The 25,977-nt window shown below is 41.3% G+C and overlaps 1 protein-coding gene across 2 annotated transcripts in view; it reads left to right on the top strand.

Annotated features, from left to right (window-relative positions):
* The first annotated feature begins 4,705 nt into the window (after positions 1-4,705).
* LOC106554261 (fatty-acid amide hydrolase 1) overlaps positions 4,706-25,977 on the top strand; it is a 38,870-nt gene continuing 17,598 nt past the window's right edge. Inside the window, exons 1-7 of one of the 2 annotated variants that reach the window (XM_087719721.1) lie at positions 4,706-4,979; positions 10,316-10,429; positions 12,280-12,423; positions 17,019-17,152; positions 18,179-18,385; positions 18,969-19,009; positions 25,681-25,805. In XM_087719721.1, coding sequence (XP_087575847.1) covers positions 4,803-4,979; positions 10,316-10,429; positions 12,280-12,423; positions 17,019-17,152; positions 18,179-18,385; positions 18,969-19,009; positions 25,681-25,805 — 942 coding nt within the window. In that variant the 5' untranslated portion in view covers positions 4,706-4,802. Of the gene's footprint in view, positions 4,980-7,175; positions 7,279-10,315; positions 10,430-12,279; positions 12,424-17,018; positions 17,153-18,178; positions 18,386-18,968; positions 19,010-25,680; positions 25,806-25,977 lie in introns of those variants that run through there. The other variant, XM_087719722.1, reaches the window with a different exon arrangement.

Here is a 25,977-nt window from a genome sequence, read left to right as displayed (position 1 = left end):
AATCTGCCTCTTCCTCCCAGCATCCATCGGTATTCATCTGGCTAGTATCCTTGCAGCAAAGAGCCTGGTCAGCTTCAGCACGTTATCGTAGCCTGATTTAGCACAAGCAGCTGATTGGCAGTTGGATCGGCCTCCCAGAATGCCGCTGATCAGCTGTTCCAGGCTGCAGGGATCACTGCTGCCTCAGTGCGCCTCTGCGTTTTCGGCCCATTCCAGGCGGTAGGGATCACGGAAAATTGGGCACACTGAGGCTAGAAACGGGGCGCACAGAGGCCAAAAACAAGGAGACTGAAAACGGACGGTGGGTGGAGGCTGGCAGGTAGGCGGAGCTTCGGCAACATTTGCTCTATAAGATGCACAGACATTTCCACCCACTTTTTTTTTGGGGGGGGAGTACATTTTATAGACTGAAAACTATGGTAATCTAATCAATTTCCCTTACTATCAACAAGCATAGAGGCCAAGTGGATAAATTTAAAGAAGGATACTATGTTTCTGGAGCCTTCTCAACATACATCTGATTCATTGATATACAGTGATCGTGTGGTTACCATTATAGTAGATATCTTCTATGAAGCAGAAATGATGTTTCACATCTGAGAAGCTAAGGAAAATAAAATGCATCTATGCTGACATTCATAATCAGGATGTCTTAGTTTCTGGTACAGTGAAACGCACATTCTCCTGTGCGCTGCTTGGAGAGTCCAAGCATGGGTTAACACAGTCCAACTGCCCTAGAACTGAGTGTATTTTTCTTAACCACGCCTCCCTTTGCCTCCTCAAGTTCAGTTTTAAAACTCAGTCCGCCCGTTAGGACTAATTCTGGGGAGTTCCTCAGTCCTAGAACAGAGCTGGACTCCCCACCTTTTCCGTTTGGAAAGATATTGCAAGTTATTCTGAAGACCAACGCTGTTAATTAAGGCTGAAGGAGTTGCTGGGACAGCTGACTCCCGCTGGTCGCAAGCGGAGCAGAAGTGTGAGTTGCCTGTCCGGTGGCTGCCGGCGAGCAAGGGGGAGGTGGGAGGCTTCCTGACCGAATTTCCCCAACCACCAGGTCTAAGAGCGCCGTACAGAGCGGTTTTCAGGCTCCGACGGTGTTGGCGGTATTCAAATCTGTCCGGCAACAGCAGTGGTCATTTTGGACTCTTCACGAAAATCCTGGTTTAATGTGGAATCTAATCCTTAAGGTTAACTTGGGATGTGGAGGCTTCTGAATAAGAATATCTAGCATCAGGTATTTTGTATTTTCCAAGGAAATATAAAAAGCTTTATTTTGCTCTTGTTTATGCATCATAAAGAGTGATTAAAAGAAAGCAATAGCTTAGCAAAATGTATAAATAAGATCACAGTTGACTATTTAAGGTCAGCACTGAGAAGCAGTACTCTTCAAAGTTTCAGATGATTTTTCCCGCTGTACCTGGATATATTGAAAAATGAATTTGAAACCTCTATCATTAAGATTGTCAGGTCTGCAGTCATATTCCTTTTAGGTTCTTTGGCCTGCCACACTCTCTCTTTCTTTACTACGCTGATTCATTAGTGGGGAATTGGGAGGGGGAATAGTAAGGAGTAGAATTGTAGAATGTTGTTGTCAAACTAAAACATTCCTTTCTAGAAGCCCGAGGTCATCTTTTGTCTCCGCACCTCTGCACCTGACCGGAACTATGGGTGGAAATGCCAGCGTGGCAGAGGAAGATTGGACCATGTGATGGACTTGTGGGTGTGGGGAGAAGATCATGAACTTTCAACTGGGTGGGAAATCCAGGAAGCTTTCAGATTCGGGTTTTCCACAGTTTGTACCAACATGTCTCTCTTATTAAATTGGAACTTTTATGAAAGCTATGCCTTGAACTCTGATTTAATTCTGGGTGCCAAGTAGTAATTAATAGAATGAGGGACATGGAGTTCCAAGAAGAACTAAATAGGTTGCCTCTCCACAGTAGGGACAGAATTAAACAGGGTGTGGGAATCGGCAAGATATCTAAATGACCTGATCTCCCCAAAACAAAGAATAGCTTTCTTCAGAGCCAGATTTAACATTCTTCCTTCAGCACTCCTCCAAGGCAGGTATAAGAGAACACCTATAGCAGAACGCGTTTGTATATGTGGTAAAGAAGTGGAAGATAATTCACATGTTCTATTACACTGCGAGCTATAAAAAGCTTGTAGGTCTGCACATATTCTCCCCTTATTAGAGAGATTGCCAGGGAGGGCAGACCATTTTTATCTAGGCTTTCTCCTCCAGGACACCAACCCGGTTACCACGTATGCAGTGGCAAAGTTCTGTGCTGCTGCAATGTCCGTGAGAAAAAAATTGGCTACAGAAGTATAGTACCATCTTGTACCAATTATCTGGACATACCTTTAACAATTTTTGGACCACAATGTTATTATCCACTTTTAATGTCAATACTTTTTAATTATATTTTAATGTTAGTATTTTTTAATATAGTGTAAAAACTAATGTGTATTGCTGGTCTTTGACCGTAATAAAGATTTTACTTACTAATTCTGGGTGATATTTGGAACGTTGACAAAGATACTTTTTAAAAAACACATTATGGTAAAAACATAGCCTCTGTTAAAGCACTTTATTGTATTATTTTACATATATTGAGTATCAAAATCAATCCCAACTTCCCATTGGGTTCCAGAAGATCAACTGGTAAATAAGTATAGGTTAATGCCAGTTTAACCTACAGTGGTGATCATGGTTGATGAAGGAATTTTGCTCCTTGGTGAATAAATCCTCATAAAGCTTCTTGAAGGTGCCCTGCTATATTGCTAATTACCAGGGCTGTGCAGGGCTACAGCTAAAAAAGTAAAAACATGCTACAGATCATGTGGGGGTCAGGCATAGGACTCATCTGCCACTTCCTAAATTTGGGGGGGGGGTTTGGGGGGGGATTGCATGACAGCTGTGGAAGTCAGCCACATGAGCCTGGGAATGCTGAGTTTGGCTTAAAGAGTAGAAGACTGGTGCTATATTCACATTCCTCAGTGCTCCCAAATATACCTTTAGGCTTTTGAATTGGGAGACCTGCCCTGTCCTGCCCTGTTGTTTTTATATGTAGTTTTTCCAATTGTTTTCCTGTCTAAACATTTGATGGAACAGAGTCTCCACACTAATGTTTTCAGAGACCATTTACAAGTTGTCAAAAGCCAGTGTTTTTCTAACGACAAATAGAACTTTTATGAAAGTCTGTTTGATTTATGGGTATGCTATGCAGCTTTAATTCTAGAGTTAAGTACCAATGTAATTTCTTTCTAGCTCGCTTGCCATATTTGTCAATTTAGGAAACTGATAAATGCAGGCTACTTCAGGAAAGATTTATTAATTGAACTGAAAGAACTTCAGAAATGGCTGTTTGATCTACCTATCTGACGTTAAAGGTGCAATGTACTTTAGAGTGTTGGACCATAAAATTGGAGCCACATTCCTATAGTTATTAGATAACCCATAATAAAGTTATTAAGATACCATCAAAGACAGAAACTATTAATTCTGCTGCCTTCTGGTGGTTGATTATTTTCAGCCTCACATTCAATATTAATAAGCATAGCATTGTTTTTAAAAAATAAAGACCTGGGAATGTTATAAATGGAAATCCTGGAATTTTTATCTTATCTTTCATCTTTTCAGAATATTCTAGCGTTATTGGGAGTGAGGACAAACATGTTAGAAAATATATGATTACATCAGCATACCTATCATAAATCTTCCCCGCCTACCTCCAGTTGAATTAATCATGGTTTTTCCTGTTGTGGGAGCTGGATTTGGTAATTATAATTCAGTTGTGTTAGGAGGAAAGCTGAAGGTTCTATTTTTTGGATGCTTGAAAAAGTGGGTCTTATAAAACTAGGAATTAGAATATTAGGATATTAGCAAAACTTTTTGAAACAGCTGTACAAATAATCCTCGACTTATAAAGTTCATTTAGTGACCATTCAAAGTTACAACAACGCTGAAAAAAGTGATTTAAGACTTCCGCACAACCATTACCGCATCCCAGTGGTGGGTTGCAGGCGGTTCGCCTCAGTACGGGCATATAGGTGCCTGCCCACCCGCCCGCCCGCCGTCCTTACCTATATTTGAACTCTTCAGTGCTTCCGTGCATGGTGTGTACTGCGCCTGCACAATGCTCTCCGAGCAGCTGGAGTGTCATGGAGGCTCACAGAGGCATCGCTGGAGGGTAGGACGCATGGGCGCGCTGCTGCACGTGTGCAAGCACGCTATGTGCATTCATGTGGTCAACGCCAGGCCCCGTTGCACCATACCAGTTGCAATGGGATCCGGAACCCACCATTGCCGCATTCCCATGGTCACTTGATTAAAATTTGGACAGTTGGCAACTGACTCATATTTATGCCAGTTGCGGTGTCCTGGGAGTGGGGGGTTCATGTGATTTCCTTTTGTGACCGGCTGACAAGCCAAGTCAATGTGGGAAGCCAAGATTCATGTAACTGTGTTGCTAACTTAACCATTGCAGTGATTCACTTAACAACGGTGGCAAGAAAGGTCCTAAAACGGGACAAAATTCACCTAACAAATGTCTCACTTAGAAACAGAAACGTTGGGCTCAGTTGTGGTCGTAGGTCGAGGCCTACCTGTGTTGTATAACCATGTTTTTCACCACAAGAACAGGCGTGATTAACATGCTAATTTCCGAGGGAGAAGGCATCTTTTGCAGGGGGCGGAGTCCAGTAGAAAAGCACCCCGGTTCGTATCTTTTGACCAGAGCCGAGTGGAAGGAGTCGGAGTATAAAAGCGACGGCGGCGGCGCGGATTGCCCCGCTCGACGATGAGGATGAGCGCAAGTACTTTGGTTACTGCTTTGCTAGGCTGCTCGCTAGCCACTTTCCTGCTGCTGAAATGGCGGAGGTGGCGGCAGGTCCAGGACAAGATAGCGAAGGCGAGGAGACGGCGGGAGAACGCCTTCGAGCAAATGGGAAGAGCCGCACAGCTCTTCCAAGAGCAGGTCAGAGGAGAAGCCGTGGGTTTTTTCTCTTCCCCCCCCCCCCCCAGTTCTGGCGCTCGGAGGTCTTGCAATGAACAGACCATCCCCACGTTCACAGCCGTAGGGAGGAACAAGAGTGCCGAAAGCTTCGAAATGGGGATGGACTGGCTCGGGGAGATTTACCTTTCTTCTAAAGCTTGCAGTTTTTCTAGAGGGAGGCAGTTTCCTTTTATTCATTCCACACTTAAGAGGGGGGGGGGAAACGTCTGTCTGGATATAGATGTTTATCCTGGTTGGTGCAACCGGTGCAGACTTCTATAGGCCAATGAGATTCGATTGGGATTCGATCAAATCCAGATTTCTGGTTCTCTCAGGAAGGCTCGGTGGGGCAAATAGGTTTAGCCCCAAACCGCTTGTGTCAGCACTCGTTGGTTTATGCTCTCCCATATAGATTAGTTTAGCAAGACTTCTGGAGGGCAGCCAATAACTGAAAGAGAAGTTGAGTATCTGGATTCTGGAGATTTAGAGTCTGCTCTGTATGAATTCAGTTTTGAATTCTGAGTTGCTGGAGATCACTATGTTAAAGGCAGGTGAGGTGGAGAAGTTGGAAGGTTTTGATATGCATGTGTTTGACAAGTATATTTTTATTTATTTATTGTTCAATTTATATGGGCACCTAACTCAAACTGATGACTGGGTGGGTGGGTAACAATGCTTAAAATGAGATTAAAATTATTATACCAAAATCACAAATAATGTATGTGGCCTTGTCTAATAAAACGGTTCTATTTTGAAGTTTATCTGATTAGAATATTAGACACAGGATGCATTATTAGACATTTGCCCATGCCTGTATATTTCATCACACAGTCAAGGATTTGTCTTGAGTAAAAGGTTAGTTTCATTTTTATAATTAAAATGAAATCCGAAACCATTCACCTACGCACCCATCCTGTCCCATTGATTCCCTGCAGCCAGTCATCCTCCAAAGAGAGATCAACTGGTTGTGGCCATCTGGAGCTTGCAAGCCTCCAGCTTTTTTTCTCACCCAGCAGTACCCAACTTACTTTTCCATTTGTAGGAAGTTAAAACCCACCCCTCTCCTAGAAAAATGAAATATCCTGGGAAATATTGAAAAGGCAGACTATTACATTTCCCAGGATAAGAAATGGAGAAACATGTTTTTAGGCAGGAAACTCATTCTTAATAGCCCTCACCATTGTCAATCCACCATTAAAAGGCCCGAGCCAGTCTACATAACAAAGATCTTCACCCCTTCAAGTCCAGGGTGATGGGATTAAGGCATGATAGTATTAGCCCTTTACCTATCTCATCACAGGGCACCTGGGAAGAAGCAATGCTCAACCAAACTTGGACTCAAAACACAGCCTACAGAGTTGCCCCTGCATGCCACTATGGGAGTTTGACAACCAATCAGAATACAAGCTCAGGTTCAAAACCCAGAGAGGGCATAGAACAAGGGACTTTCAGCATCTCTGCCTTTTCATCTAACATCTTGAAGCATGTGATCACCTTTTCGGTTCAGAAACTCAAACCATGTGATCCTGTTCATCATTAAATCATCTTTCCAAGCAGCCTCTATATTTCCCGTATCTTTTCCCCCCACTTGGAACTGAATCCAGAAGGACATTTCTTTCAACACATTCTTAGCAGCTTCTGAGAAAGGCACTGGGCCTAGAATAGGGTTGGCTTTCTGACAGAACCAGCCTGCAAAGCAGGTGTTGTTCTTGTGAACCTGTAGGGGCTGCCTTTTTAAAGAAGTCCCACATATGTGTTTTTTTTTCCAAAAGGCAACTGGACTTTGTTTTTTCTTGAAGATGTTTCTTTTCTCATCCAAGAAGCTTCTTCAGAAGTCATCCATTTTCTTGGATGAGAAGAAGCTTCATGGATGGGAAGTGAAATGTCTTCAAAGAAAAACAAAGTCCAGTTGCCTTTTGAAAAAAAGCCTCTTTGAGCCAACCATGACCTGGATGACTGACCTGGATGACTGAGAATCTTTATAAACATTCCCCAAACAAATGGAGCCTTCTTAAACCTCCTTAATCCCCACAGTCATGTGGTCAAACAAATGGAGTCCTTTCCTTTCTCTTGCTCTTCCCTTTTCCTTCCCTTTCCAACAGACAGTAAGCGGTTGCTGCTGGGTGAGAGAGGGAGCAAAGGATTGTGAGACTGGCTGGGAAATTGTCATGGAACATTGAAAATAAAGATCATGTGACTGCACCAGCAGACAGTAGCAATTACAGCTTCCCCAAGTTTTAATACCTCTGGAATCATGAGTCCCAGATTTTGGACACATTCTGTAAGTTAGCTCATTTGAGGTACCTTGTTTCAAAAAGTGTTGCCCAGTTAAAGATCATAACAAGAAGAGTTTTACTAACTTATACGTAAACTAATGGTAATGTATTAATACTTTCCTAATTATCCTGTGTTTAATCACTGCCAACAATGTGGCTAAGCAAGAATCACATTAATATTTTTTTTCTGAAACACAGATTTTACATGTACTATATACAGTGGGGCAAAAAAGTATTTAATCAGCCACCAATTGTGCAAGTTCTCCCACTTAAAAAGATGAGAGAGGCCTGTAATTGACATCATAGGTAGACCTCAACTATGAGAGACAAAATGAGAAAACAAATCCAGACAATCACATTGTCTGATTTTGAAAGAATCTTTTTGCAAATTATGGTGGAAAATAAGTATTTGGTCACCTACAAACAAGCAAGATTTCTGGCTCTCACAGACCTGCAACTTCTTCTTTAAGAGGCTCCTCTGTCCTCCACTCATTACCTGTATTAATGGCACCTGTTTGAACTTGTAGGCTGTATAAAAGACACCTGTCCATAACCTCAAACAGTCACACTCCAAACTCCACTATGGTAAAGACCTAAGAGCTGTCGAAGGACACCAGAAACAAAATTGTAGACCTGCACCAGGCTGGGAAGACTGAATCTGCAATAGGCAAGCAGCTTGGTGTGAAGAAATCAACTGTGGGAGCAATAATTAGAAAATGGAAGACATACAAGACCACTGTTAATCTCCCTCGATCTGGGGCTCCACGCAACATCTCACCCCGTGGGGTCAAAATGATCACAAGAACAGTGAGCAAAAATCCCAGAACCACATGGGGGGACCTAGTGAATGACCTGCAGAGAGCTAGAACCAACGTAACAAAGGCTACCATTAGTACAGTGTTTTTCAACCACTGTGCCGCGGCACACTAGTGTGCCGTGGCATAGTGTAAGGTGTGCCGTGGGAAAAACACCTGCCTATCAGCGTTCCCTCTAAGCTGCGCGCGTGAGCCGTTGGTGCTTCTGGAGATGGTGGTGGTGAGCCTCGGGGCTCCCGGGCGGCCGATGTGCGCAGGGCGCTTGGCTGGTTCCAGCTGCAAAATGTCAGAAATCTCCCCGTTCTGCCAGGTGGCTGCCAAAGGGAAGGGAGGGTTAGGGCGCTTCTCCCAACAGCCCAGGGCCGGCTCCTCTGCCTTCCTCGGCGGTTGGGAGAGCGCTGCGCCCCTTTCAGTCTCCCTGGGGGCCGCCAGGGTTGCTGCGGCTGGAGACGAGCGCTGCTGGGGAGAAGTCAGCGGGAGGGGGAGGAGAAGGGAAACTTCTGCTCGGGACGCCTTTTCCCTCCTCTCCCCCGGATCTCCCCCCCCCACCGGCAGCGCTCGCCCCGCGGGGGCTGCCTGGCACCGATCAGCTGAGAGGCTGGCAAAGAAGCGGCTCTGGGAGGAAGAAGGCAGGGATGCTGGCTGCCATTCGCTTCCCTTCCTGTTCGCCGCCGCCTGCAGCCTACAGCACCCCCTCTAGCTGGTGTGGGGGTGGCTTCAGGCTGTTCCTGCCCTTCCCCTTTTGGCTGCAGCTGCTTTTCTGCAGTGCCCAAGCTGGCCCAGCCCTGACTCGCTGCCCTAAACTCAGGGAGACCCTCTGCAGTCCCTCTCGTCTGGCCGGGATGCCAGCGAGGGTGTGTTGGGCTGAAGGAAGGAGGGATACTCTCTCTCTCTCTCTCTCTCCCTCCCTCCCTCCCTCTCTCTCTCTCTCTCTCTCTAGAAACATATATCATGTTTGCAATAATTTACCTTCTTTTCTAAATAGACACAGTTCCCTTACCGGAACCATCGCTCACTCAAACCCACATACACACACGCACACATACACACTCATGCACAAAACCATTTTTTTAACATTTTCTAATGGTGGTGTGCCTCGTGATTTTTTTCATGAAAAAAGTGTGCCTTTGCACAAAAAAGGTTGAAAAACACTGCATTAGTAACACACTACGCCGACAGGGACTCAATTCCTGCAGTGCCAGTACATGTCCGGGCCCCTTTGAAGTTTGCTAGAGAGCATTTGGATGATCCAGAAGGGGACTGGGAGAATGTCATATGGTTAGATGAAACCAAAGTAGAACTGTTTGGTAGAAACACAACTGGTCATGTTTGGAGGAGAAAGAATGCTGAGTTGCATCCAAGAACACCATACCTACTGTGAAGCACGGGGGTGGCAACATCATGCTTTGGGGCTGTTCTCTGCAAAGGGACCAGGACAACTGATCTGTGTACAGGAAAGAATGAATGGGGCCATGTATCGTGAGATTTTGAGTGCAAATCTCCTTCCATCAGCAAGGGCATTGAAACGTGGCTGGGTCTTTCAGCATGACAATGATCCCAAACAGACCGCCCGGGCAACAAAGGAAATGCTTCGTAAGAATCATTTCAAGGTCCTGGAGTGGCCTAGTCAGTCTCCAGATCTCAACCCCGTAGAAAACCTTTGGAGGGGGTTGAAAATCCATGTTGCCCAGCAACAGCCCCAAAACATCACTGCTCTAGAGGAGATCTGCATGGAGGAATGGGCCAACATACCAGCAACAGTGTGTGCCAACCTTGTGAAGACTTACAGAAAACGTTTGACCTCTGTCATTGCCAACAAAGGATATATAACCAAGTATTGAGATGAACTTTTGATATTGACCAAATACTTATTTTCCACCATAATTTGCAAAAAAAAATTCCAAATCAGACAATGTGTCTGGATTTGTTTTCTCATTTTGTCTCTCATAGTTGAGGTCTACCTATGATGTCAATTACAGGCCTCTCTCATCTTTTTAAGTGGGAGAACTTGCACAATTGGTGGCTGACTAAATACTTTTTTTGCCCCACTGTAAGGTTGAATCTGCTTTGCATTGTTTTTAATATGGATCAGAGCATCAATTATAGAATTGATTAGTTTAGACTGGACATAGCTATATTAGAAACATTCTAAATGTTTATTGATAGATTATATACGTATCTAAAAGAAGCAGTGTTTTATTATACATGAGGATTTTTTCTCTTTCAGAATCCAAATCACCAACCAGAACCTATTTTACCATTGAGTTTGCTTGAACTCTGTCAGAAACTTCGGGATGGTTCACTCACACCTGATAGTGTTTTCTACACCTTTGTGGATAAGGTGAGGGATCATTCCTTAAGCTAACAAAAATGAGAAATATGTGTAGGGTAGGATTATTATGACTCAAGTTGAACGTTTCTTGAGGATCCATAAACATTTTTTAAAAAGTAGATTTGAAAATTGTTTTAGGAATCTGCATTTTTCTTGTGGGTCATATTTCCTGTTGCTGTTATAAGGGTCTCAATAGTGACAGAAAATTTTATCTCTCTTGCATAGAAAGCATTTTATCAGTGTAACAATAAACTTCACAAACAGATTCTCCAGCTAATTATTCAGAGGGAAAAAAACACTCATTGAGTTAATACTCATTAGGCTAATACTCCAAAATAGGTGTATATACCATGTTTCCCTGAAAATAAGACAGGGTGTTATTTTCTTTTGACCTCTGAAATAAGCACTTTTTGGGGAGGTCATTATTTTTGAGGTGCAGGAAGCGGCGATCGTGGTCTGCTCATGGCTGCTGCGGTGTTGCAATATTTTTGGGGAGGGCTTATTTTAGCACATGCGCTCAAAAGTCCGATTGGGCTTATTATCTGGGGAGGTCTTATTTTCAAGGAAACAGAGTAGTTTGTTTCCCAAAAAAGCCAACATCAGGTAATCTTTTCAAGTCTTAAATCTATTAATCTTCTCGATTCTTCTTTATTTCTCATAAAGTGATAATAAATACACAAAAGTGAAACTTCTAGTAAGGAAGAAGAAATTGGCCTATACCAGAAATAGATCCAAAGTAGCAATACCTACTTGTCGTTGGAGCTGCCAATGGACTCCGATAGCGAGGGACCCTATGAGTTGGCTATGGAAGATGTGGAGGATCCTGGGCAGGTTCAGGGACCAGAGAGGCTGGCTAGCCACCCAGAGGCGCCTGAGGCATGGAGCAGTGGGGAAGATCAAAGGGAGCTTGTCCCTGACGCCAGGCAAAGAAGGGTGGAGAAACGGAGGCAGCAGTTACATAAGAGATAATCAAGCCCAGGTGATTGTGGCTTGGCTCCTCCCAAGAGAGTATACAAGAAGAGACTTTGGGAGGAGACCTTTTGTAGGACACAACCGTTCATAACAAGCTGGAGAAGCTCTTGTTTGTCTTGTATCTCTTGTCTGTGGCAATCTGGGTTGCTGCCAACGCCTTGCCAGTGAGTCGTGTTGGGCTTTCAGCCAACAGGATTGTAATTGTGTAAATAAAGAGTGGCAAATTACTAAGCCTGTGTCGGCGTTAATCACCGGACGGAGGCGGGGTCAGACCACCTATTCTTCAGCAGAGTGAAACCTGGTTTTAGTATTTGGATCGGAGACCAACAGGAAAACTTAGGGCTATAAGCTAGTTAGGCAAATTGAAAAAATATCCTAGAAGAAGACAGTAGTAATATTCCATATTGTTACCCAAACCAGCTGTTAAATGTGATTGTAAAGCATTAAGAGCTGACCCTGATTCAAAGAGTCATTCAGTCAGTTTTTCTTCAACCTCTTGACCAAAAGAGGGAAGTGTGAAGCAATTTTTTTTTTTACCCTCTGGCACTGATATATACCTGCTGGGTGAAAATTTTTACCCAGGAATATTCAGAACCTACTTATCTTCTACATTGGGAAACTCCAGTCTTTAGATATGAGAATCATTGGCATTGAACAATAATGCCCATGTAGAAGAGAATTAGTTACCTTGTTGAGAAAAAGAAAAGGGTAACACAACTCACAAGAGAAAATAAAGAGGTAGAGGAAACAATTGTCTTCAGACATGAGGTAGTTTAGTAGAGCAAATAGACTTTCCTTCAGATTTCTGTTTTTTTTCCTCCTCTTTGTAAAGGCAGGCATCATTTCACAGGAGAATAAAAGGGGCTGTCTTTCCCTGCTTTTTCTAGGCCTTGAAAGTGACTGCAGATGTCAACTGCATAGTCGATTACTTAGCAGAGAATGAATCCCAGCTTCTGCATATGAACAGTGAAGGAGAAAAGGGCTTGCTCTATGGAGTTCCCGTCAGCATAAAGGAATCCATTAACTGCAAGGTATAGCTGGGGTGGGCCTTGGGTGGGTATGCAGAGCTTTTGTGTGTCTAAAGAACAGGTGGATGTACAACTTGTATTTCATTATATAATAAGGAGCATCTTGGCTTTGGATTTGAATTGCTTCTAGCAGATGCCTATACATCACAGGTGTCAAACTTGTGGTGTCATATATCACAAGGTTTTTTCCCTTCGCGGAGCTGGGGTGGGTGGGGTTTACACGTGACGCATCCGCCCCACAGGCTGCCAGTTTGACACCCCTGGTGTACATGTTAGTCAATATGAGATCATTTTTTCATCTGCCTGTATCTAATAGCTCAAGTCACGTAATGCTGAGCCCTGCTCTCTTTTATAAAATCTTTATTTTATTTATTTGTTACATTTTTATGTTGGCCACCTCCCTTCTAAGGTGACTCTGGGCAGTTTAAACCCTTTCTGATAGGGCCTGGAGCAGGGTGATATGTGAGCCTGCAAACTAATGCACATTTTTTTAAAAAAAATCGATTGTTGGTTTCTTGTAAGATACTGTTTATATTTGTGAGTGTTACCTTGAATGGTTTTGCAGTTAGGCAAATCAAATAAATAAGCAAAGAGCCATGTTGCATATTGTGTGGGAAACCAGCTGCATCTTAAAAATGTGTTTGGCTCTGTGATAACCAAAATAAAATTTACCTTATTCTAAGGCATGTTTCACAGCAGTCTTAACATTGATTGCTGTCTGCTAAAACATACAAAGTTCTCTGATACCAACTGGGTTACCACATTGTACTGCATAATGGTTGCTTAATTGTGATTTTTTTAAAAGCATTAAAATATAAACTAATATAAGGGAAGGGAATAATAGGACAAGTTAAAAAATAACAAAAAATACAAAGACAAATACCATATTTTTCGGACTATAAGATGCACCGGAGTATAAGAAGGACCAAGATTTAAAAGAGGTAAACAAGAAAAAAATGTTATTGCCTTCCCCGGCCCCCAGGAGTACTCTGCAGGCCTCCAAAACTCTGTGTGTCCAGTTTTTTGCAAAAATGGGGCACGTATAGGGTTTGGGAGGCCTGCAGAGTGGTCCTGGGGGTTGGAGAGAGCAAATATGAAATGCTGGGGGATGGGTTGGGAGGCCCGTTTTTTGCAAAAGCGGGTCACGCAGACGGTTTAGGATGCCTGCAGAGTGCTCTTGGGGGCTGGGGAGGGCAAAAACATCCCATGCATTGCGTTTCTACCCTCCTCATCCCCTAGGAATACTCTGCAGGCCTCCCAAACCCTCTGTGTGCCTCATTTTTGTCAAAAAGCCTGGTTTTGGTGAAAACAGGACACGCGGGGTGGGGTTTCCGGAGATCAAAAATAGCTATATTCAGTGTATGACACACGAACATTCCCACCCTCTTTTTTTTGGGGGGGGGAGGAAAGAGTGCGGCTTATACTCCGAAAAGTATGATATATAACATAAGTGACCTCTGACTTTTTCCAGTAAAGAAATATGGTAATAATACTATAGCCTCTCTCTAATGAACAATACCAATACTTAAAATGCGTTATAAAACTAATACTCAACATACAAAAAATACAATAGTCATAGTATATTCTTCACTTAATTTTTGTCTAACTTATAATAAACTGACAAATTTGAATAAGATATTTTGCAGAAGGGAAAATAAGACAATTCTTAGAGAAAACTAGAATAACTAAAATCCCAGAAAAATTTAAGATAACATTGGAAGAAAGAATTACAATGATGGAGGTAACAGAAGGCATCAAAAGGCAAAAGAAGGGGAAAACACCAGAACCAGATGGATTACCGACAGAACTGTACCAAACATTACAGGAAGTATTAAATAATGTAATGTTGGAACTGTTTAATGTCTTACTAAGGGAGGCAAAGATACCAGAAACATGGACGGAGGCATATATAACGCTTATATCAAAAGAAGAGTCAGATCTACAACAATTATTAAATGTGGATTATAAAATTTTTGCATCAATAATTTGAGTATTTGAGTATTTATTAATACTTATAGGCCGCCCTTTTCCCTGAGGGGACTCAGGGCGGCTTACATAAAATGAGGGGAGGGGGTATACAAACAATAAACACACACAATACATAAAGTAAAATAATAAGCAACATTCATTCATCATTCGGGTGGGGGCAATTATCTTTGTCCCCAGGCCTGACGGGCTAGCCAGGTCTTGAGGGCTGTGCGGAAGGCCTGGACGGTGGTGAGGGTACGAATCTCCACGGGGAGATCGTTCCAAAGGGTCGGAGCTACTACTGAGAAGGCTCTCCTCCTTGTAGTTGCCAGTCGGCACTGACTGGCAGATGGAACTCGGAGGAGGCCTAATCTATGTGATCTAATTGGTCGCAGGGAGGTAATTGGCAGAAAGATTGGAGAGACTTTTAAATGAATTCATAAACATAGACCAAAATGGATTTCTCCCTAAGAGACAGATCAGAGACAATATGCGAATTGTATTGAATACGCTAGAGTACTATGAAGCCCATCCAGAGAAGCAAATGGCGTTGTTATTTCTGGATGTACAAAATGCCTTTGATAATGTGAACTGGCAATTTATGATAATGCAACTTCAGATGATGGGATTTGGTGAGGGATTCATAAATATGATTAAAACAATATACAATAACCAATCGGCAAAGGTAATGGTAAATGGTGAGATGACGGGAAAGATAGCGATTACAAAGGGAACTAGACAAGGATGTCCACTATTGCCATTGTTATTTATACTGACACAGCCTCAAAACAAGCCTGTTTTCTTTCCAAAAAAAAAGGACATGAATAGCCTTGAGGAGGCTTGTAGAGTACTCCTGGGTGGTAGTGGGGCAAAATTGAGCAAAAAATGGCCCATTTTTCGCTCATTTCTGCCCTACTCAGCCCCCAGGAGCTCTCTGAAAGTCTTCTAGAAGCTATGCACGGCCATTTTGGTAACAGGGGTGGGGTTTTGGGAGGCAAAAAATGCTGTATTCAGTGTATAAGACGCACCCAGATTTTCAGCCTCTTTTGAGGGAAAAAGGGGCATCTTATACTAGATTGTGCAGAGATGAATAGATTGACAATGAAAATAAATGATAAAGGAATCGGAGTACTTCGAGATATGGGGAAAATTTTATGTTTGGCTAGAGAAAGGAAACTAGAAAAGAAAGTAGAGAGAAGATACGGAATCCAGACAATGCACTATTAAATGGAAAAGTGGGGGGGGGGAGAAGGGGAAAACAGAAAAGAAAATATTAAATATACAAGTATATATTCAAGAGCGAGATATATGGGGGAGCGAGAAACATAGGATAGATTAGCGAAGGTAAGAGAATAAGAAATGATACCAAATTATATTTGGATCTGCAGAAATACCATCCCAAGAAACATAAACTGAGATATGAAAGAGACTCAATAGAAAAGGAAGGGAGAGAGGAGGAGAGAATGAAAGGAAGATGGGAGGAAAGAAGAAAGAGGTAAGGAGAGGAGGATGGAAGGGAGGGAAAGAGAAAGAGAGGGTTGGAAAGGGAAGAGGAAGAGTAGGAGAAAGGTAAGGGAAGAAGGAAGGGGAAGGAGAGGAGGAAGGAAAGAAGAGGAGGGAGGGAGAAAAGAAAGGGAAATAAGGTGGTGTTACAATAGGAGGAAGGGTTGATAAATGAAGCAACCCAAACTGCATATTAAAACCTATTAAATGAAATAATAAATGTATAAGAATGACAAATGTAAAGAAGAAGAATTAATGTGAATGAATATTTAAAATGGTATGTAACAAAAAATAAAAAAAAATTCTGGAAAAAGAAAAAAAAGAACTTTCAGTATTTTTCTAGTCAAATCAAATCAAATCTCGTCCTCAAAACTCAAAGTCAAGATCTGATTTTTGTCCTTGTCTTGTAAGAAATCTAACAGTGGTCAAGTTGCAAGAAAGTTGGTCAAGTTGCTTTTTTTCTAATTAAAGCAGTCAACTTCACCATCTAGCTAGTTCCATTAATTTGAAAGACTAATCTTCAATTGTGGGTATGTCCTCTTTCCATCTTTGTATAGCAACCTTGTAGCCAATGTCTACGTACACACAAAACCCCATGTTTTCTTCCCACATGTTTATCTGCCATCCCTAAGACCTTGTGGTTTCTTGAAATGGGTGGAATCATGTAATTTAAATTGGAAGCTGTGGTTTAAAAACCACAACTAACTTGCAAAGTCAAAACCAAACTGGCCTAGTGTGATGTATAAATTCAATTATACTGCTAATTAATCTAGCTTACTCTGAGCAGTTCTTATGCCAGGGGTGCCCAAACTTGGGAACTTTTTAAGACTTGTGGACTTCAACTCCCGGAATTCCCTTGCCGGCTGTCCACAAGTCTTAAAAGTTCCCAAGTTTGGGCACCCCGTCTTATGCTGTTCAGGATTTCAGGGAGAAATTTTCTATCAAGAATTTATCCTTGGATCTTCTGTATAATAACATTCTTAACGTTCCACAGGGGAACTAATAAATACATTACTAATGTGTTGCTGCTTTTTGACATCTTAAACCCAGCATCACTGAATGGTGTCTGATGTTTCTATGAGGAACCTGAATTTCCTTCTCATCTTTATATCTTTTCCTCATCACAGGGCTATGACACCACTTTGGGCTTTGCAAAGCATCTCTTCCAACCAGCAGCAGAAGACGCTGTGGTAGTGCAGGTGTTGAAACATCAAGGAGCAATTCCATTCGTAAAAACAAATATTCCCCAATCTCTACTTACGTAAATCATGTATATATTTTTTTGCCATTGTCTATGTTTTGATTTTTATATACAGGTAATCCTTGACTTAAGACTATTCACTCAGCAATCATTTAAAGTTACAGCAACACTGACAGAAGGGATTTATGATGAAGTAAATCATTTGAAGTTACAGCTGTTGCAGTGCTCTTGTGATCAAAGTTCAGGTGTTTGGCAGCTCACCTGCATTTACTGTACAGTCGCAGGAGAGTTTCAACCCCTTTCCCACCTTCCCTGTCTTCCCTCTCCCTTTTGAGCTCCTGATCCCCTAGCTGACCTTTGCCATCTTCCTCCTCCTGATGACCAAGTATGCTGTTACATGCACTCCTGGGTTTGGCTTATGGTCACTCAGTTGCATAGTCCTGATCAATATCTACACTCAAATCACATTCACCTGAACATTGAAGCACAACTGGTTCTTTGGAATACAGTGAGACCCAGTGAATTTAAAACAAGAGTAAAATGGTGTTGGCGATGATAAAACAAAGACAAAGCAAATAGTGGTTCTATACAAATTGGTTTGTCATCAACTAATTAGACTGTACTGTATGATACTGAAGTGGGTGATTCAAATTGACCAAAGGACCGGTATTTTCACCCAGATAACAGTACCCCTTATCTCTACCATCACACCTTTGGGCAGCACTTTGTAAGTGATAATTGTTAAAGTTTAAGGAAGCTTATTTTTTAAGAAGTAGAAGAATTGAGCTTGACCAAGTCTTTATGATGCTGCTTAGGACTTAATTGCTTATAATAATCACCATGTCCTTTTCAGAATTCAAGAAATGTCTTTTTTTTTTTAATTCTGAGAGAAAAGGAAAAAAATCCTTATTAAGAGGCAAATTGTAAATACCATTGTTTCAGATTAAGATTAATCAAGGGATACAGTATAATTTTATAAAAAGGCTAATTGAATCATATTCTTAGATCACTACCTGGAAGAACTATTAGGAAAATATTTGGAACTATTCCAAAACCAATTGCTGACAATATTCTTTGTCTTTTCAGTTATGATTGCAGTAATCCGATCTTTGGAGCAACAGTGCATCCTTTGAATCCCACAAAAAGCCCTGGTGGATCGTCAGGAGGTGAAGGAGCTCTTATTAAAAGTGAAGGATCCATTCTGGGCATTGGCACAGATATAGCAGGCAGCATTCGTATCCCAAGTGCCTTTTGCGGAATTTGTGGTTTAAAAACCACTAGCAACAGAATTAGGTTGTACATAAACACTATTTCTTAAAATACAGAGTTTAAAATATGTATATAATTTCTCTCAGAGTCCTGCTCTATTCCTGATCTATTATAACTGTATATTAGAGTTGCCAAGAATGGGAGAACTAATAATTAATTCAAATAGCAAACATTAATCAATCAGATCATTGACTAGATCAAATCATTCAACCTTTGTTGAATTGCTTTTTACATCTGCAATCTTATGTCCACTTCAAGCGAATTCTGTTTAACCTCTGAATAGGCTGTCCTGTTTTACCCTGCTGTACCCTAATCAAAATGTTGTGAAGTTCTAATGTTTTTTGGTTATGTTTTAATTAGTGGGGCAGAATATAAGTCTAAATGCTATTAGATTATTGCTAGTCTAATAGGCTTGGCTGGAATCTTGACTATTTTAATTCGTATGAACTAATCATGTTCAACTAGGTAAACCGGAAACATTCTCAATATGTCATCTGTGTTAAGTGCTGAAATAAGTTCCCCTTTCGAATGTAAAGAAAAAGGGATTGATATTGAAAATTGGGAATCTAGACAGCTTTACTAAAACTATTCTCTGATGTCTCTGTAGCAAAAAAGGAATTGTTCCATGCATTGCTGGTCAGAAAGGAGGTAAGATACTATTATTCGATTGGATAAATGGGAAGTTTGCTTCCAGTGAATAAGTTATTCTTTGACATCCTTGTTCTCCCAAAAACAGTTTCATCAATTTACAAAGTAAATTACAACACAAAGTAAAATTTTAAAATGTTGGCAGTAGCAGTTTTTTAAAAATGTATGAACTCAGCTTAATGATTTAATGCCAGTAACACATTCTCTGCTCCATTGGTGGGTTCTGGATCCCGTTACAACCAGTACAGTTACAATGGGGCCCGGTGTGCACCACATGAATGTGTGCAGCATGCATATGCATACTTACTTCTTGCGACGCCTCTGCAATGCTCCAGCTGCTCGGCGGAGCGTTGCGCAGGCACCGTGAGCTATGTGTGCATGCGCGGAAGTGCTGAAGAGGCACCGGTACGCCCATAACAGGGCGTACCGCCTGCAACCCACCACTGCTCTGCTCCCTGAATGTTTTATTGTCACTTTCTCTTTTAAAAGAAAAAAGGTTTTGAAATTAGCAATGGGATATTAACAAGAACATACAGAAAAATGTGAATGTTGGTAGTTGCTTCCTAGTCTAGGGTATTTATTTATGTATTTAATTGATTTATATGGCTGCCCAACTTGCAAATTGTGACTCTGGGTGATTAACAAATTGTGACTAACAAAGGGCTACAGGTAGTCCTTAATGTGTGACTGTAATTGAAACAAACATTTTGGTCATAAGTCATTCCAGTCACAAGACAAGAGTTCACTACATGACAAGATTTCATTTTATGACAGTCAATAAGTGAGTCACTGTGGTTGTTGTGGCAGACCATTCACTTAACAACTGCAGTGATTTGCTTAACTGTGGCGAAAAGTTGCAAAATGGCCAAAAGTCACTTAACAACTGCCTTGCTTAGCAGTGGAAATTTTGGACTCAGTTGAGAGCTACTTGTATCATCAGTGTGTTGATGATGTCTAGAAAGCTTCACAAAGTCAGGATCTATGGCTAGAGCTCTCCCATGCTGACAATGACAACTGGAATTGGGCCTGGAGAAAGGAGGGGAACACTACAACACTGGGTATCATCCGCTCCCAGCCTCCAAAGTTGTTCTAAAAAGATACCATGATCAAAAGCCACTGAGAGATCAATGATTCCCAGTTGGCTCTAGGGATAATCTAAAAGTGTAATCAATGACATCTCAATATTACACACTGGTTTAAGTGTTCTTTATTTGTGGCAGAAGTACCTACAAATTCAAGACATGTAACATTCAACACTCAGCAAATAAAATAGGTATAAAGTAGGTCATAGAAATGAAACACATTGTAAAAAGTATGTTGAATAAATAGGATTAAAACTGAATGACATTTGTCCAGTATTGGGCCGTGTCGACAGTATTTTCTCTTGCCAGCCTGAGATTTTCCTTCATAACTGTTGAAGGACATTGAATGTACCATAGCATACGTGAGATGGATTATTCTTCCTTTTTTTTTGTAATTTTTTTTTTTATTTTCAAAACAAACATACAAATCCTCCTTCTTTACATACTGTAGAAAGTGTATCAACTGGTTACAAAAGGCTTTTGTGCATCTCTTCCACTGTCATCAAATATAATTCATATTAATTCAAATATCTTAACTCAAATATTTATTATATTACCATTATCATGCCTCCACTTTTATTTGACTATAGTTATTTAAACGTCCTTTATCCTAAAATATACCAAGATTTAATTCATAACCACATGCTGGCATTTCATTTACTTATTTATAAAATCCTCCATTAACATAAAATCCTCATATCCTGTTTTAGCTAAACATCCATCATATTTAATACCAAAATTTTCTAATCTTCCATGTATATAATTTATTATCATTACCCTTTCTTTATTTAACTATATCCTATATCATAACATTTTCTCCCTATTAGTTAAAGCTTAACTTTGTTTTTTTATTATTATTGTTATTAATAATCTTTATATATAGTCCAAAAATATTTCTAACCTTCCCTTCTCATATCCAATTATTACTTATCATAACAGCTCAACATTGTATACATTACTATAATTATCAATTTTTATTTAACTATACCTATTATCACTGGATTTAACTAAGTTTAGCTAATTTTGAGTTATACTCTTCCATCTATCAACCTATATCTCTCCAATAGCAAAACAATCTTACATCTACTGCCATTTGTGGATCCAATTCTCCAAACATTTTTTTAAACAAGTCTGTACAGAGTCCTCTTTGCACCTTCTTGTTTGTAGTATCTCTCATATAATGTTGACGCCCTCCTTCTGTTTCCTTTGTCAACTTATCTTTAATTCTCAGCAGTGTTATCAAATATTTTGCAAATAGTATTTCATAGTTCATAAGTTCTTTAATGCTTTCTTCTCCTTCTATGTCCTGTCCTTTCAAATAAGTTTTCTCTCCATTTAATTCCTCTTCGAATATTCCATTCTTTCCTCCCTCAGAAATAAACCAATTGCCACGAATATCAACAGACTCAAACTCTTCCATTTCAATTTTTTGAATTTCCATCTTGTTATTTTGTATTTGATGAACATCCTCAGTTTTTTCATCACATTTTGTTGCCAAATGCACCAAATAGTCCAATTTTCTCTCAATTCTTTCCTCTGTATCAAACACCCTCTTCAAAGCTAAAGGTATTGCTTGAAGAGACACCATGTTTATACGCAGTTGTATTTTTTCTTAGAAGCTCAGCAAGATTGAAACACACTCGCAAGCGAAAACAAACTACAGAGGAAAGGCTGTACAATCAGATCTTAAGCCAGAATAGCCAAGCAATAAAAGTGTCAAGATGTAAACAGCCAATTTGTAGCTTAGAGAGTCAGAAAAAATGTTAGGGTAATCCATCCATTTGAAAAGGTTTACTTAGAATCAATCCATGTAAATAACATTTAGAAAGTAAGATAACCACTGTCCAGAACCATTACAAAAATCAAATTCGCCGCTAAGTTCTTCTATTCATTGATTTAAGTTAGTTTTTAAATTTTATAGGCAGTCCATTTTTTTTAAAACAATAAAAGTTTCTCACCAGCTTAACACTTCTCCTCCGTATTGCCGACTTTGTCAGCCTCGATAGACTGGAATTTTTATTGCCAGCAGAAGACTTTGCCTTGCTTTTCTCGGAGATTTTGTGATATCCCGAGATCAGCAAGATGTAATCTTCCTGTTCACCATCTCTTCGGGATGATTTAGGTCCGTTGGAACCCCCCAGCAATAAAAGTGTCGAGTGCGATCTCAGAACTTTGAGATCGTGCGTCGTCTCGTCATGGCATCGGCCCCTCCCCCCAGATGGATTATTCTTCTGTAATGGTATGTGGAATTGACCTTGGGAGACAGGAGAAAGAGCCATATGGCAGGCAGCTGTTTGATAAATGATTGCAGTCTGAACAGTGGAAGATGGAGAAAGGCCCTTAGAAAGGCTTTCCTAGTTTTCAGCAGAGTGGAAGTAAAGGAGGCAAGAGATACTTTCAGCCATGTGGGCTTCTGCTGCTGCAATCTTAGTATTCATGTTCCATAGTTCTTGTCTGAACTCCCCCCAGATGGATTATTCTTCTGTAATGGTATGTGGAATTGACCTTGGGAGACAGGAGAAAGAGCCATATGGCAGGCAGCTGTTTGATAAATGATTGCAGTCTGAACAGTGGAAGATGGAGAAAGGCCCTTAGAAAGGCTTTCCTTGTTTTCAGCAGAGTGGAAGTAAAGGAGGCAAGAGATACTTTCAGCCATGTGGGCTTCTGCTGCTGCAATCTTAGTATTCATGTTCCATATTTCTTGTCTGAACTACCTCAAAAGGTATGAAACCTGTCTAAAACTTGATTGAAAAGAGTACTATTAAGCCCTTTTCATCTAGGGCTTTCTGGAACTGCAAACCAGCCACCTTCTCAACAAAGTTCTCCAAAAAAGAGAAGATTGAAAATAGAGAAGAGTAAACAAATGTCTTTTTATTTACAGTACTCTTTAATCATTTTTTGATCCTATTTTATTGAAAAATTGCTCTTCTTATGGTGTTATGAAGAGTTCAAATGGGGAAGAGAGGTCATTCATTCTGAAAAGTAGGGAATGAGTTGACTCTTTTTTTAAAAAGTGTTTTTTTATTTTTCCATATTCATAACATATAAGCTCATGTATACTATTACATAGCCAACATTATATTGTACTATTAAATGTTTACATCAATTCACCTTACCATCAACTCCCAAAAGCAATTATTGGCTCTTCTGCTCTCCATACAACATATTTGTACCTTATCCATCACTTTCTTCTCCCTCTCTCCTCCCCCTCTCTACCTCCTTTCTTCCCTCTGTCATCCTTCTCTACTACCCCTTCCTCTCTCCTTCTCCTCTCTTCCTTTTCCACTCCTCCTTTCTCTCCTCTTCTCCCACCATGCCCTCTTTCCTATCCCTCTCTTCTTCCCTTACCTCTCTCCTCTACTTCACACTCTTCATCTCATTTACCTGGTATATTTCAGCTTCTGAGTGAGCTCCATTTTATGTTTATGTTGTACTTATAATTCCTTTTCGATATACATATTTAATTTTGACATATATCTTCCTCCTTTTAAAAAAAAAAAAGAGAACAAAAAAGTATACTGTGTTCCCCCGAAAATACAACAAGGTCTTATTTTCTTTTTATTTACAAAATATGGCTTTGAGCTTATTATAGGGGAGGGCTTATTGTTTTGGGGTTGCCAGGCAGCTGCTCCCTTGCAAACTGGCTCCCGAAGAGCCGGGCACAGCCTCGGGCGAAGCAGTCATGAGGTGACCAAGCTCACGAGCAACCGCCCGGCAAACCCCCTGTCAGCCTCTGCTTCGCTTCTGCTTTTCGGCTGCCATTGAAACAGGAAGGGGGGGGCATGGTATTTGGGAGGGGAATCATTATGTACTGGAGGATTGTTATTAGGAGTTATTCTGACCATCTCTCTGCGCATGTGGATGAAGGGAGTTTCCCGCCGAGGCCAACTGTCCAGCATTCCAACCTGATGATGATTTTTGAAGACACCTCCCACCTGACGGTTGGATGAATTATTGGACTATGAACTGGGGTGTCAAGAGGAGGGGATTAAATCATACATGATATCTATTGCTTTCGCACCTTTTTACTTAGACTCAGCTTTGCTTTGCTTCGCTTCTCATTGTTTGTAATTAGTAAAAGTACACTTAATTCTGAATCATGGAGTTGAGTGGTTTCTTTCTTGATTATTAAACAAAGATGCATCTGACACCCCCTCTCCAGCCAGGCAGAGTGCCATTCACTGACCTAGGGGATATCTCTAAGGCGCCAAGCCACGTGGCGCTCTGCCCGCTCCCCAGCTCCCGTGGCTTGGCACATTAGGGATACCTGCTAGGTCAGTACATGGAGCTCTGCCTGGCTGGAGAAGGGGGTTGCGTGAGTGCCTGTTCCGCCCCCAGCAGGCATGCCTCCTAGCCTCAACATGTCCAGGCCCAGCTCTCCCTGCAGCAGCTGCCGCCGCGCTCCGAACATAATGTCTTCTCAGGTTCCAAACTCGGCTGCCGAGTCTTCCAGCAGCGGCCACTCTAGGAGTGCGCTCTATGGTTGTAGGCTGGATGCTGGAAGACTCTCTGTCCAGAAAACTCTCTTACAGTCTTCCAGCAACCAGCCCACAACCATAGAGCGCACTCCTAGAGCGGCCGCTGCTGAAAAGCTCGGCAGCCGAGTTTGGAACCGGAGAATACGTTATGCTTGGAGCGCGGCGACAGTGCCTGCTGCTGCAGGGAGAGCTGGGCAACTCCTCCCTCCGGCCAGGCAGAACGCAACTCCCCTAGCGGTATCTCGAAGGTGGTAAGCAATGTGAGCGCCTCCCCCCCCCCCGGCGCCTTCAGGATACTGCTATGTCGGTGAGCGACGCTCTGCCTGGCCGGAAGGGGGTGTTGTCCAGGGGGTTTATTTTTGGGGGTGGGCTTATATTTTTGCCCACGCAAAAAATGTGGCAAAGTTTTAGTTTCAGAACAGGTTATATTTTCAGGGAAACACAGTACATATATAGTCATTGTACTTTTAAACCCCAACCTTCCCCCCCCCCCAGCCTATTTTTGGCCGAGATGTAGACCTGATTACAATTCCCAGCTATTCTCATTATATTTATATAATTATACATCCTTACACGCCCCCAATTTGTGATTCTGTCTTTAAATCTCAATAGTTTCCCATTGTAAGTATATTTCATGTTCCCTCTCCATTTTTCCATATCTTAGATTAGATTACCCTTAATTGTGTATAAATGGCAATCCTTGCTGTTCAATGTTCATTACAATTCCCTTAATCTACTATATAGAATAACAAACTGTACACATCTCACTTTATTCATCATGTTAAAGATTCTATATATATCCATGTTTCATATATTTTAACCCATGCTTAATTGTCCTTCTACTGTCATGTTCAATCAATTAGCAATTCAGTTTAATTATGTAAAAAAGTGATTCACAAACCTCTGCTTTACAATCTCCCCATATCAGTTTCATATTTTGACCTTTATTTAATTATCTTTTTATTACCATATTCAATCAGAATGAGTTGACTCTTGAGGAGTTAATCACTTTTTGGTGAGCTTCAATGGTTGAAACCTTTGTCTCAGAATTTCCCCAAGTCCTAAAAAGCTATTCTTAAATGCTTTCTGTTTACTCGTTTCTTACTTCCAGTTTTTGTTGGCATGGGACCAATGGCACGGGATGTTGACGGCCTTGCCCTTTGCCTGAAAGCTCTCTTGTGTGAGAAAATGTTTCATCTGGATCCCACGGTGCCACCTCTTCCTTTCAACGAACAAGTAAGACCAGTGATCCTAGTAACCATGCACAGATCTTCAAATCAGAAGTAGAACAAGTTATTTGAAGAAAACATGGGTGCCCTTGCCAGAACCATTACCATTCCCTTAAAATGCTGTGGCTTTGCCAGGCTCTTCTACTAATGGCATCACCCCAGAAAAAGAACCCAAAAAA

Source organism: Thamnophis sirtalis, unplaced genomic scaffold (genome assembly GCF_051295495.1).
Source record: "Thamnophis sirtalis isolate CommonGarterSnake01/CBP01778 unplaced genomic scaffold, rThaSir2_p1.2 scaffold_7, whole genome shotgun sequence".
NCBI lineage: Eukaryota > Metazoa > Chordata > Lepidosauria > Squamata > Natricidae > Thamnophis > Thamnophis sirtalis.
The sequence above is the reverse complement of the archived record's forward strand: the minus strand, read 5'-3'. Positions and strand labels throughout refer to the sequence as shown.